General features: G+C 53.2%; 1 protein-coding gene across 1 annotated transcript in view; it reads left to right on the top strand.

The window, feature by feature from the left end:
- Positions 1-11000, top strand: part of TM9SF4 (transmembrane 9 superfamily member 4) — a 67672-nt gene extending 56672 nt beyond the window's left edge. Inside the window, exons 17-18 of the mRNA XM_060230531.1 lie at positions 314-403; positions 8672-11000. Of these exons, the coding sequence (XP_060086514.1) occupies positions 314-403; positions 8672-8821 (240 nt within the window). The 3' untranslated portion in view covers positions 8822-11000. The remainder of the gene's footprint in view (positions 1-313; positions 404-8671) is intronic.
- The last annotated feature ends 1656 nt before the right edge of the window (positions 11001-12656 follow it).

The raw sequence follows: 12656 nt of genomic DNA, 5'->3' as shown, positions 1-12656 counted from the left end.
GGACTGGAGGGGCCATTGGCCTGATCCAACATGGCTTCTCTTATGTTCTTATGTGACACAGAGTGTTGGACTGGATGGGCCATTGGCCTGATCTAACATGGCTTCTCTTAGGTTCTTATGTTCTCTTAAGATCTTTCCCTGAGATAAGACAAAAAATGTGTGAACCGTCGCATTTTCCCCAGCTGTTTTCAGCAGGGACTCGGTCAGCGCAGCCAGCCCTGCGACGGAGTTGGGTTGCGGCGGGACAGGGGGGGCGTGAGGGCTGGAGCTTGCTGAAGCACTGCAGCGCCTTTCTCTTCTCTCTTTGGCACAGGATTATCGGTGGTGGTGGAGGACGTTCTTGGTCTCCGGGGGATCTGCCTTCTACGTGCTGATCTACGCAATATTCTATTTTGTGAACAAGGTACTGGTACCTCCCCCCTGCCGGGTCAGAATCCTGCTTTCTTGAGCAGGGGTGTCAAACCACTCGGCCCCCGGGCAGCTGGCTGGCTGCTGCTTCCTCCTTTCTGTCCCTCCTCCCCGTTTCCAGCATCGGAGCTGGCTTTTGCCTCGTCTCTCCTGTTTTCTGCTTTGTAGAGGAGAGCAAGCCGAGCTTCCCTTCCCTCAATTGCTGCTGCTTGAAGGGCACTTTGGTGTGATTAGTAGACCGATCAAAGCCACCAAGTAATACGCCGCCTCACAGTTTGCAAAAATGTATTACACAGATTGTGTACAACGCATCGTAATATGTGTCCTGGGACCTGTTTTGCTCCAACAGCTTTATCAGTGATTTGGATGAAGGAATAGAGGGAATGCTTCTTAAATTTGCCGATGATACTAATTTGGGAGGGGTTGCAAACACAGTAGAAGGCAGAAACAGGATGCAGGATGACCTTGACAGGCTGGAAAACTGGGCTGAAACCAATAAAATGAATTTTAACGGGGATAAATGTCAAGTTCTGCATTTAGGTTTGAAAAATCCAATGCATGGTTATAGGATGGGGGAGACTTGTCTTAGCAGTCGTCTGTGCAAAAAGGATCTCGGGGTCTTAGTGGATCATACGCTGAACATGAGTCAACAGTGTGATGCGGTGGCTAAAAAGGCAAATGCAGTTTTGGGCTGTGTCAACAGAAGTCTGGTGTCCGGATCATGTGATGTGATGGTATCACTTTGCTCTGGTAAGACCTCACCTGGAGGATTGTGTTCAGTTTTGGGCACCACATTTTAAGAAGGATCTAGACAAGCTGGAACGGGTCCAGAGGAGGGTGACAAAGATGGTGAGGGGTCTGGAGACCAAGTCCTATGAGGAAAGGTTGAAGGAGCTGGGATGTTTAGCCTGGAGAAGAGGCAGCTGAGAGGTGATAGGATTACCATCTTCAAGTCCTTGAAGGGCTGTCATATAGAGGATGGTGTGGAATTGTTTTCTGTGGCCCCGGAAGGTCGGAGCGGAACCAATGGGTTGAAATTAAATCAAGAGTTTCCGACTCAACATTAGGAAGAACTTCCTGACCGTTGGAGCGATTCCTCAGTGGAACAGGCTTCCATGGGAGGTGGTGGGCTCTCCTTCCTTGGAGGTTTTTCAACAGAGGCTAGATGGCCATCTGACAGCAATGAAGATCCTGTGAATTTAGGGGGAGGTATTTGTGAGTTTCCTGCATTGTGCAGGGGGTTGGACTAGATGACCGTGGAGGTCCCTTCCAACTCTAGGATTCTATGAATACAATATTGAAAGAGGCCAGTGGTGCTGGGGCCTCTTAAAGTAACAGAAACCCCAAGGGGGTCAAAAACCCCGTCCCCAAATAAATAGATATAAGTCCAAACTTGGAAATAGCCCAACTGAAATTCACAAGGTGGGCGCTCCTAAGGAGCGTAGCTTCAACGCAGCCACTTTCTTAAAAAGACGTCTCTCTAGATTTTGATGACGTTTCAATTCCTTCTTCAGTTTCAGTTTGGGAAAGAGCCCCGTGTTCACACTGAAAATGAGAAGCTTAATAATTTGATTAGAGAATGTAGAAAGGGGTTCCTAAACAACGGAGCCGTTAAAACTGAAGAAGGAACTGAAACGTCATCAAAATCTCGAGGGACGTCTTTCTGTTACTTTAAAAGGCCTTAGCGCCGCCGGCCTCTATCAATATTGTATTGTTTATTATGTGTTGCACACAATCCTTGTAATATATTTTTGCAAACTGTAAGACGGTGTATTACTGGGTGGCTTTGATCAGCCCCTTCCCTCAATTAGCTGAGGGCTAGTCCCCCTCCCCTTTGGGGAGAGAGGGGGAAGGAAAGAGCCACAGGAAGAGAGAGAGAGTCTTGTAGCTCTTTTAAGAAGACCAGCAACACTTTATTCCAGGCTTTCCTGCACACTTCTTCCGAGAGAGTGGGAAGGGCGGGAAAGAAAGAGCCAGAGAGGGAGTCGCATGGCACTTGGAGAGATCCCCTCTCCAGTTCTAACAGATTGGTTTGTGTGGCAGAAATCTAAGAGCACAGCTTGGATTCTTTATTAGGGGAAGGGAGCCAGAGTCCAGTAGCCCCTTAATGAAGAAGATGATATTGGATTTATATCCCGCCCTCCTCTCCGAGGAGTCTCAGAGCGGCTCACAATCTCCTTTCCCTTCCTCCCCCACAACAGACACCCTGTGAGGTAGATGAAGATATTGGATTTATATCCCGCCCTCCACTCTGAAGAGTCACAGAGCAGCTCACCATCTCCTTTCCCTTCCTCCCCCACAACAGACACCCTGTGAGGTAGATGAAGATATTGGATTTATATCCCGCCCTCCACTCTGAAGAGTCACAGAGCGGCTCACAATCTCCTTTCCCTTCCTCCCCCACAACAGACACCCTGTGAGGTAGATGAGGATATTGGATTTATATCCCGCCCTCCACTCCGAAGAGTCTCAGAGCGGCTCACAATCTCCTTTCCCTTCCCCCCCCACAACAGACACCCTGTGAGGTAGATGAAGATATTGGATTCATATCCCGCCCTCCAATCCGAAGAGTCTCAGAGCGGCTCACAATCTCCTTTCCCTTCCTCCCCCACAACAGACACCCTGTGAGGTAGATGAGGATATTGGATTTATATCCCGCCCTCCACTCCGAAGAGTCTCAGAGCGGCTCACAATCTCCTTTCCCTTCCCCCCCCACAACAGACACCCTGTGAGGTAGATGAAGATATTGGATTCATATCCCGCCCTCCAATCCGAAGAGTCACAGAGCGGCTCACAATCTCCTTTTCCTTCTTCCCCCACAACAGACACTCTGTGAGGTAGATGAAGATATTGGATTTATATCCCGCCCTCCAATCCGAAGAGTCACAGAGCGGCTTACAATCTCCTTTTCCTCCCTCCCCCACAACAGACACCCTGTGAGGTACATGAAGATATTGGATTTATATCCCGCCCTCCAATCCGAAGAGTCTCAGAGCGGCTTACAATCTCCTTTTCCTCCCTCCCCCACAACAGACACCCTGTGAGGTAGATGAAGATATTGGATTTATATCCCGCCCTCCAATCCGAAGAGTCACAGAGCAGCTCACCATCTCCTTTCCCTTCCTCCCCCCACAACAGGCACCCTGTGAGGTGGGTGGGGCTGGAGAGGGCTCTCCCAGCAGCTGCCCTATCAAGGACAACCTCTGCCAGAGCTCTGGCTGACCCAAGGCCATTCCAGCAGGTGCAAGTGGAGGAGTGGGGAATCAAACCTGGTTCTCCCAAATAAGAGAGCACTGGCTGACCCAAGGCCATTCCAGCAGGTGCAAGGGGAGGAGTGGGGAATCAAACCCGGTTCTCCCAGATAAGAGAGCTCTGGCTGACCCAAGGCCATTCCAGCAGCTGCAGGCGGAGGAGTGGGGAATCAAACCCAGTTCTCCCAGATAAGAGAGCTCTGGCTGACCCAAGGCCATTCCAGCAGGTGCAAGTGGAGGAGTGGGGAATCAAACACGGTTCTCCCAGATAAGAGAGCTCTGGCTGACCCAAGGCCATTCCAGCAGCTGCAGGCGGAGGAGTGGGGAATCAAACCCAGTTCTCCCAGATAAGAGAGCTCTGGCTGACCCAAGGCCATTCCAGCAGGTGCAAGTGGAGGAGTGGGGAATCAAACCCGGTTCTCCCAGATAAGAGAGCTCTGGCTGACCCAAGGCCATTCCAGCAGGTGCAAGTGTAGGAATGGGGAATCAAACCCGGTTCTCCCAGATAAGAGAGCTATGGCCGACCCAAGGCCATTCCCTCAGGCGCAAGTGGAGGAGTGGGGAATCCAACCCGGTTCTCCCAGATAAGAGAGCTCTGGCTGACCCAAGGCCATTCCAGCAGGTGCAAGTGGAGGAGTGGGGAATCAAACCCGGTTCTCCCAGATAAGAGAGCTCTGGCTGACCCAAGGCCATTCCAGCAGCTGCAAGTGGAGGAGTGGAGAATCAAACCCGGTTCTCCCAGATAAGAGAGCTCTGGCTGACCCAAGGCCATTCCAGCAGGTGCAAGGGGAGGAGTGGGGAATCAAACCCGGTTCTCCCAGATAAGAGAGCTCTGGCTGACCCAAGGCCATTCCAGCAGCTGCAAGTGGAGGAGTGGGGAATCCAACCTGGTTCTCCCAGATAAGAGAGCTCTGGCTGACCTAAGGCCATTCCAGCAGGTGCAAGTGGAGGAGTGGGGAATCAACCCCGGTTCTCCCAGATAAGAAAGCTCTGGCTGACCCAAGGCCATTCCAGCAGCTGCAGGCGGAGGAGTGGGGAATCAAATCCAGTTCTCCCAGATATGAGAGCTCTGGCTGACCCAAGGCCATTCCAGCAGGTGCAAGTGGAGGAGTGGGGAATCAAACCCAGTTCTCCCAGATAAGAGAGCTCTGGCTGACCCAAGGCCATTCTAGCAGGTGCAAGTGTAGGAATGGGGAATCAAACCCGGTTCTCCCAGATAAGAGAGCTATGGCCGACCCAAGGCCATTCCTTCAGGCGCAAGTGGAGGAGTGGGGAATCAAACCCGGTTCTCCCAGATAAGAGAGCTCTGGCTGACCCAAGGCCATTCCCTCAGGCGCAAGTGGAGGAGTGGGGAATCAAACCCGGTTCTCCCAGATAAGAGAGCTCTGGCTGACCCAAGGCCATTCCAGCAGCTGCAAGCAGAGGAGTGGGGAATCAAACCCGGTTCTCCCAGATAAGAGAGCTCTGGCTGACCCAAGGCCTTTCCAGCAGGTGCAAGTGGAGTAGTGGGGAATCCAACCCGGTTCTCCCAGATAAGAGAGCTCTGGCTGACCCAAGGCCATTCCAGCAGCTGCAGGTGGAGGAGTGGGGAATCAAACCCGGTTCTCCCAGATAAGAGAGCGCTGGCTGACCCAAGGCCATTCCAGCAGCTGCAAGGGGAGGAGTGGGGAATCAAACCCGGTTCTCCCAGATAAGAGAGCTCTGGCTGACCCAAGGCCATTCCAGCAGCCGCAAGTGGAGGAGTGGGGAATCAAACCCGGTTCTCCCAGATAAGAGAGCTCTGGCTGACCCAAGGCCATTCCAGCAGCCGCAAGTGGAGGAGTGGGGAATCAAACCCGGTTCTCCCAGATAAGAGAGCTATGGCCGACCCAAGGCCATTCCCTCAGGCGCAAGTGGAGGAGTGGGGAATCCAACCCGGTTCTCCCAGATAAGAGAGCTCTGGCTGACCCAAGGCCTTTCCAGCAGGTGCAAGTGGAGTAGTGGGGAATCCAACCCGGTTCTCCCAGATAAGAGAGCTCTGGCTGACCCAAGGCCATTCCAGCAGCTGCAGGTGGAGGAGTGGGGAATCAAACCCGGTTCTCCCAGATAAGAAAGCTCTGGCTGACCCAAGGCCATTCCAGCAGCTGCAGGCGGAGGAGTGGGGAATCAAATCCAGTTCTCCCAGATATGAGAGCTCTGGCTGACCCAAGGCCATTCCAGCAGGTGCAAGTGGAGGAGTGGGGAATCAAACCCAGTTCTCCCAGATAAGAGAGCTCTGGCTGACCCAAGGCCATTCTAGCAGGTGCAAGTGTAGGAATGGGGAATCAAACCCGGTTCTCCCAGATAAGAGAGCTATGGCCGACCCAAGGCCATTCCTTCAGGCGCAAGTGGAGGAGTGGGGAATCAAACCCGGTTCTCCCAGATAAGAGAGCTCTGGCTGACCCAAGGCCATTCCCTCAGGCGCAAGTGGAGGAGTGGGGAATCAAACCCGGTTCTCCCAGATAAGAGAGCTCTGGCTGACCCAAGGCCATTCCAGCAGCTGCAAGCAGAGGAGTGGGGAATCAAACCCGGTTCTCCCAGATAAGAGAGCTCTGGCTGACCCAAGGCCTTTCCAGCAGGTGCAAGTGGAGTAGTGGGGAATCCAACCCGGTTCTCCCAGATAAGAGAGCTCTGGCTGACCCAAGGCCATTCCAGCAGCTGCAGGTGGAGGAGTGGGGAATCAAACCCGGTTCTCCCAGATAAGAGAGCGCTGGCTGACCCAAGGCCATTCCAGCAGCTGCAAGGGGAGGAGTGGGGAATCAAACCCGGTTCTCCCAGATAAGAGAGCTCTGGCTGACCCAAGGCCATTCCAGCAGCCGCAAGTGGAGGAGTGGGGAATCAAACCCGGTTCTCCCAGATAAGAGAGCTCTGGCTGACCCAAGGCCATTCCAGCAGCCGCAAGTGGAGGAGTGGGGAATCAAACCCGGTTCTCCCAGATAAGAGAGCTATGGCCGACCCAAGGCCATTCCCTCAGGCGCAAGTGGAGGAGTGGGGAATCCAACCCGGTTCTCCCAGATAAGAGAGCTCTGGCTGACCCAAGGCCTTTCCAGCAGGTGCAAGTGGAGTAGTGGGGAATCCAACCCGGTTCTCCCAGATAAGAGAGCTCTGGCTGACCCAAGGCCATTCCAGCAGCTGCAGGTGGAGGAGTGGGGAATCAAACCCGGTTCTCCCAGATAAGAGAGCGCTGGCTGACCCAAGGCCATTCCAGCAGGTGCAAGTGGAGGAGTGGGGAATCAAACCCGGTTCTCTCAGATAAGAGAGCTCTGGCTGACCCAAGGCCATTCCAGCAGCAGCAGGTGGAGGAGTGGGGAATCAAACCCGGTTCTCCCAGATAAGAGAGCTCTGGCTGACCCAAGGCCATTCCAGCAGCCGCAAGCGGAGGAGTGCGGAATCAAACCCGGTTCTCCCAGATAAGAGAGCTCTGGCTGACCCAAGGCCATTCCAGCAGCTGCATGTGAAGGAGTGGGGAATCAAACCCGGTTCTCCCAGATAAGAGAGCTATGGCCGACCCAAGGCCATTCCCTCAGGCGCAAGTGGAGGAGTGGGGAATCCAACCCGGTTCTCCCAGATAAGAGAGCTCTGGCTGACCCAAGGCCTTTCCAGCAGGTGCAAGTGGAGTAGTGGGGAATCCAACCCGGTTCTCCCAGATAAGAGAGCTCTGGCTGACCCAAGGCCATTCCAGCAGCTGCAGGTGGAGGAGTGGGGAATCAAACCCGGTTCTCCCAGATAAGAGAGCGCTGGCTGACCCAAGGCCATTCCAGCAGGTGCAAGTGGAGGAGTGGGGAATCAAACCCGGTTCTCTCAGATAAGAGAGCGCTGGCTGACCCAAGGCCATTCCAGCAGGTGCAAGTGGAGTAGTGGGGAATCCAACCCGGTTCTCCCAGATAAGAGAGCTCTGGCTGACCCAAGGCCTTTCCAGCAGGTGCAAGTGGAGTAGTGGGGAATCCAACCCGGTTCTCCCAGATAAGAGAGCTCTGGCTGACCCAAGGCCATTCCAGCAGCTGCAGGCGGAGGAGTGGGGAATCAAACCCGGTTCTCCCAGATAAGAGAGCTACGGCCGACCCAAGGCCATTCCCTCAGGCGCAAGTGGAGGAGGGGGGAACCAAACCCGGTTCTCCCAGATAAGAGAGCTCTGGCTGACCCAAGGCCATTCCAGCAGGTGCAAGTGGAGGAGTGGGGAATCCAACCCGGTTCTCCCAGATAAGAGAGCTATGGCTGACCCAAGGCCATTCCAGCAGGTGCAAGGGGAGGAGTGGGGAATCAAACCCGGTTCTCCCAGATAAGAGAGCTATGGCTGACCCAAGGCCATTCCAGCAGGTGCAAGTGGAGGAGTGGGGAATCAAACCGGGTTCTCCCAGATAAGAGAGCTCTGGCTGACCCAAGGCCATTCCCTCAGGCGCAAGTGGAGGAGTGGGGAATCGAACCCAGTTCTCCCAGATAAGAGAGCTCTGGCTGACCCAAGGCCATTCCAGCAGCTGCAAGTGGAGGAGTGGGGAATCAAACCCGGTTCTCCCAGATAAGAGAGCTCTGGCTGACCCAAGGCCATTCCAGCAGCCGCAAGTGGAGGAGTGGGGAATCCAACCCGGTTCTCCCAGATAAGAGAGCTCTGGCTGACCCAAGGCCATTCCAGCAGCTGCAAGTGGAGGAGTGGGGAATCAAACCCGGTTCTCCCAGATAAGAGAGCTCGGCTGACCCAAGGCCATTCCAGCAGCTGCAAGTGGAGGAGTGGGGAATCAAACCCGGTTCTCCCAGATAAGAGAGCTCTGGCTGACCCAAGGCCATTCCAGCAGGTGCAAGTGGAGGAGTGGGGAATCAACCCCGGTTCTCCCAGATAAGAGTCCGCGCACTTAACCACTACACCAAACTGGCTCTCTTTTGATGGCTTCCTCAAGGGCAGAAAGGGACCCCCAAAGGGGAGACATTTTGCAGGGGTAGGGAGGAAGAGGAGGAGTCCCGCCCAGCCTCATCCCGTCTCTCTCTCCCGCTTCTTCCAGCTGGACATTGTGGAGTTCATCCCCTCTTTGCTGTACTTCGGCTACACGGCCCTCATGGTGCTCTCCTTCTGGCTCCTGACGGGGACCATTGGCTTCTATGCAGCCTACATGTTCGTGCGCAAGATCTACGCCGCCGTGAAAATAGACTGAAGGCCCCTCCGACGGCAGTGCAGCGGAAGCAGCAGACGCCCTTCTCCACTTCCTCCTAGGAAGGAAGCGCGGAACTCTTCTTTTTTTCTCCCGGTTCTCCTGAGGAAATCAAATCCCGCAGGAGTTGGGATACCAGAAATTTAAAAAAAAAAAGAAAAGGAAAAAATCGTTGCAATTTTTGGGGGAATGTAATCTCGGCACCGTTTCCATGGAATCTGAGGAAGGTCATGTAGATAACTTTGCATTTTAAGTTTAGCCTGTTCCGGTTGGAAGGGATTTTTTTTTTTGGAAAGCTGAGAATCATCTCTCTGAGCGAATTCGTCGGTGGGGTTGTTTGTTTTTTCCTCCTTCGTCTAATTCCTCTTCTACGCGGGGCCGCAGCGGACGCAGGTTTTGAGAAACGGGCTTTGAGTTCGAGGCAAAATCACCCTTTGGCCGTCGCACAGAGCAGCCTGTCACCGGATCCACGCTCCGAAAAAGGTGCGCAAGGGCACGGCGTTTGGAGAGGTCTCTTCTTTTCGACCACGCTCGTCCCAGCGGACGCCTATTCCGTTTTTTTAGAAAGGCGCCGTTTCGAAACTAGGCGAACGTGCGGCTTCTTGCGGAGCACTTACCAGCAGTAAGCCTCTCCCGCCTTTGTTGAAGCCAGGCTCTTGATGTGCCGGAGAATTCAGCGGGGACAGATACCGGCAGGCACCTCTAGGCAAGCTCGGCCGCGTCGAGTAACGATTGACGGAAACAAGGGGGGACCTCGGCCTGTTGGAAACGGATGGAGCCCTTGTTGAGTCTTGTCAAAAGGCTGCTTGGAACTCGGGTGCTCCTTGGGTGTGGGTGAGGTTACAGGCTCCCGTTGTGGCAAGCTCTGCTGCTTAAAGTGCCAAGAAATCCCCAGCTCAAATGTTGGGAACCGCTGCTCCCGTATGCAAGAGAGGAAGACGTGAGGAGTCTCTTTCCAAGAAGAGAACGACTCCCTCTTTGGTTCCCACCCATCTTTTCCTCCAACCTCCGCTGCCCCATGACCCCATAGTCTCTGGTTCAGCCCAGTTCAGGCCTATCCTCCTAGAAATCAGCACATACAGCTTATCGGCGGCGTTACCTTTGGTCTCCGCGAACGAGACGTGTGGTTCAGAGACTGGCTTCCACCTTTTCCCCTCTTTCTGGGAAGTGGGTATGGTACAGCGGTGGTTTGCCGCTGTTGTCAAGGTGACGGCCTGCGAAACACGCGTTTCCTCAAGCACAAATCGACCTCTGTCTCTTTCCCTTGGCGTCAACGTCCCAAGCTACCGGCCAGCCCGACCTTCCCTTTAACTAGGAGCTGAGATTAAAGCATCGTCTCTAATAAGAAAAACCTTGGAAATAGTCAATCAGAAGTAAATTTGTTTTGATTTTTAAAAAAACAAAACCCTGTTACAATAACATGAATTAGATCGTGGGGCACTCTTTAAGCTGCAACGGAGCGCTTGCTCGGTTTCCCGGTCTAAAGCGCAGCTCACGCAGTCACCCACTGGTGAAAAACTCGCTTCGTAAGAAATCCTGCCTTACAAATACCACTTTGTGGTGAAAAGGAGAGAGCATGAGGGGCGGGAGGGGGTTTGACACATTCAGGAGAATTCTGGGAAAAGATCACTTTGGCCGTTGGGCGGCACGCTGAAGTAGACATGCGTTTCCGATCACGTGGTGAGATGTCCGGGGCTTTTAAAATATATATCTTCTGCAGTACGCCACGCTGAGCCAGCTTAGAAATCCAATCGAATACCTAAATGAAAATCATCCGCCGTAAGTCGACTGCAGGGGAGTCTGGCCCTTCTTTCCCCACAGAGCACGTATGTAAGCTGGTCTCCGTGACCCTAGAGAACGAGCAAGTCTCTTTGCCGCTACCTGCACCCCCTTTACCGTTCCCTGATCTTCAGTTTCTTTGTGACCCACCATTCAAAGTGCCCCAGCCCAGAACAGTTTGACAGAGGAGGTTGTGGGATTTCTGACTTTTGCAGTGGAACCCCGAACGAACTCTGGTTTGAATTAACTTTTAGGATTGTGCAGACAATGTCCCCTAAACGGTGGTTCTCCCCCCCTCCCCCAAAAGCTGGATATACTCCTCCTCCTCCTTTACACTGTATCCCTTAGTATTTTTTAATGTATTGGTCGAGCCCAACTGTAAATAAATACGATATCGCCTGGTTGTCCTTCTTTGTTGATGTTACCGAAGCAGCGTGTACCTTGTTCCGATGTCGAGGGGGGCAGCCCCTCGTTAGCATCTTGCCTCTACTGGTTGTTTTGGAGCGGAAGCCGAGCTTTGGGGGAAGGGAGGCCAGCGGGAGCTGGCAAAAATAGTCCCTCAATTTCCCATCTTGTTCCAGATTGTGATGGGGGAGGGCCGTAGCTCAGGGATACAAATGTAAGAGAAGCCATATTGGGTCAGGCCAATGGCCCATCCCTTCCGACACTCTGTCACACAGTGGCCAAAAAACCCAGGGGCCATCAGGAGGTCCACCAGTGGGGCCAGAACTCCAGAAGCCCTCCCACTGTGGTCCCCCCTTCCACAAATCACCAAGACTAGAGCACCACTGCCCCAGATGTAAGAGCATAAGAGAAGCCATGTTGGGTCAGGCCAATGGCCCATCCAGTCCAACACCCTGTGTCACACAGTGGCCAAAAACCCCAGGTGCCATCAGGGGGTCCATCAGTGGGGCAAGGACACTAGAAGCCCTCCCACTGTTTCCCCCGCCAAGCACCAAGATTACAGAGCATCACTGCCCCAGACAGAGAGTTCAATCTACACCCTGTGGCTAATAGCCATTGATGGACCTCTGCTTCATATAAGAACATAAGAGAAGCCATGTTGGATCAGGTCAATGGCCCATCCAGTCCAACACTCTGTGTCACAGTGGCCAAAAAACCCAGGTGCCATCAGGAGGTCCATCAGTGGGGCCAGGACACTAGAAGCCCTCCCACTGTTGCCCCCCCCCCCACAAGCACCAAGCATACAGAGCATCACTGCCCCAGACAGAGTGTTCCATCTATACCCTGTGATTAATAGCTACTGATGGACCTCTGTTCCATATAAGAAATAAGAGGAGCCATGTTGGATCAGGTCAGTGGCCCATCCAGTCCCAACGCTGTGTCACACAATGACCAAAACCCAGGGTTCATATATGGCTTATGCCGTGAAAAATAAGGTTCATGGAGGCGACGCCACTCTCAGAAGCTAATTAGAGTTAGCCCTGGTTAGTGTTGGGATGGGAAACTGCCAAGGAATACCAGAGTCGCAGCGTAGAGGCAGGCAACGACAAGCCACCTCTTAACGTCCCTTGCTTTGAAAACCATGGGCTTGCTGTAAGTTGATTGCTACTGGACTTCAGTCTAAATATTTAGGAAAGCGAGTGAAATAAATCTCTCTGTATGGGCTGAAAAAAAATCAATGCTAGATCCGGCCAAATTGCAACACTATCGGCCGGTCTCGAATTTACCCTTTTTGGGTAAACTCGTTGAGAGGACAGTGGCGTTGCAGTTACAGAGTTTTCTGGAGGATGCTTCCGTTCTCGACCCCCATCAGTCCGGCTTCTGGGCTGTCAAAAGGGCACCGCGGCTTCTTCCAGGGGTCGCTCTCAGTGCTGGAACTCACATCGGTTAGCTCTTTAGCTTGGAGAAGCATCGGCCGAGGGTGACATGATAGAGGTATACAAGATTATGCACGGGATGGAGAGGGGAGAGAAAGAAGTCCTTTTCTCCCTTTCTCACAATACAAGAACTCGTGGACACTCCATGAAATCCTTGAGCCGTCGGGTTAGAACGGATAAAAGGAAGTCCTTCTTCACCCAAAGGGTGATTAACATGT

The sequence above is a fragment of the Heteronotia binoei genome, chromosome 2 (assembly GCF_032191835.1).
Source record: "Heteronotia binoei isolate CCM8104 ecotype False Entrance Well chromosome 2, APGP_CSIRO_Hbin_v1, whole genome shotgun sequence".
NCBI lineage: Eukaryota > Metazoa > Chordata > Lepidosauria > Squamata > Gekkonidae > Heteronotia > Heteronotia binoei.
This window is presented reverse-complemented; position numbering and strand designations above follow the sequence as displayed.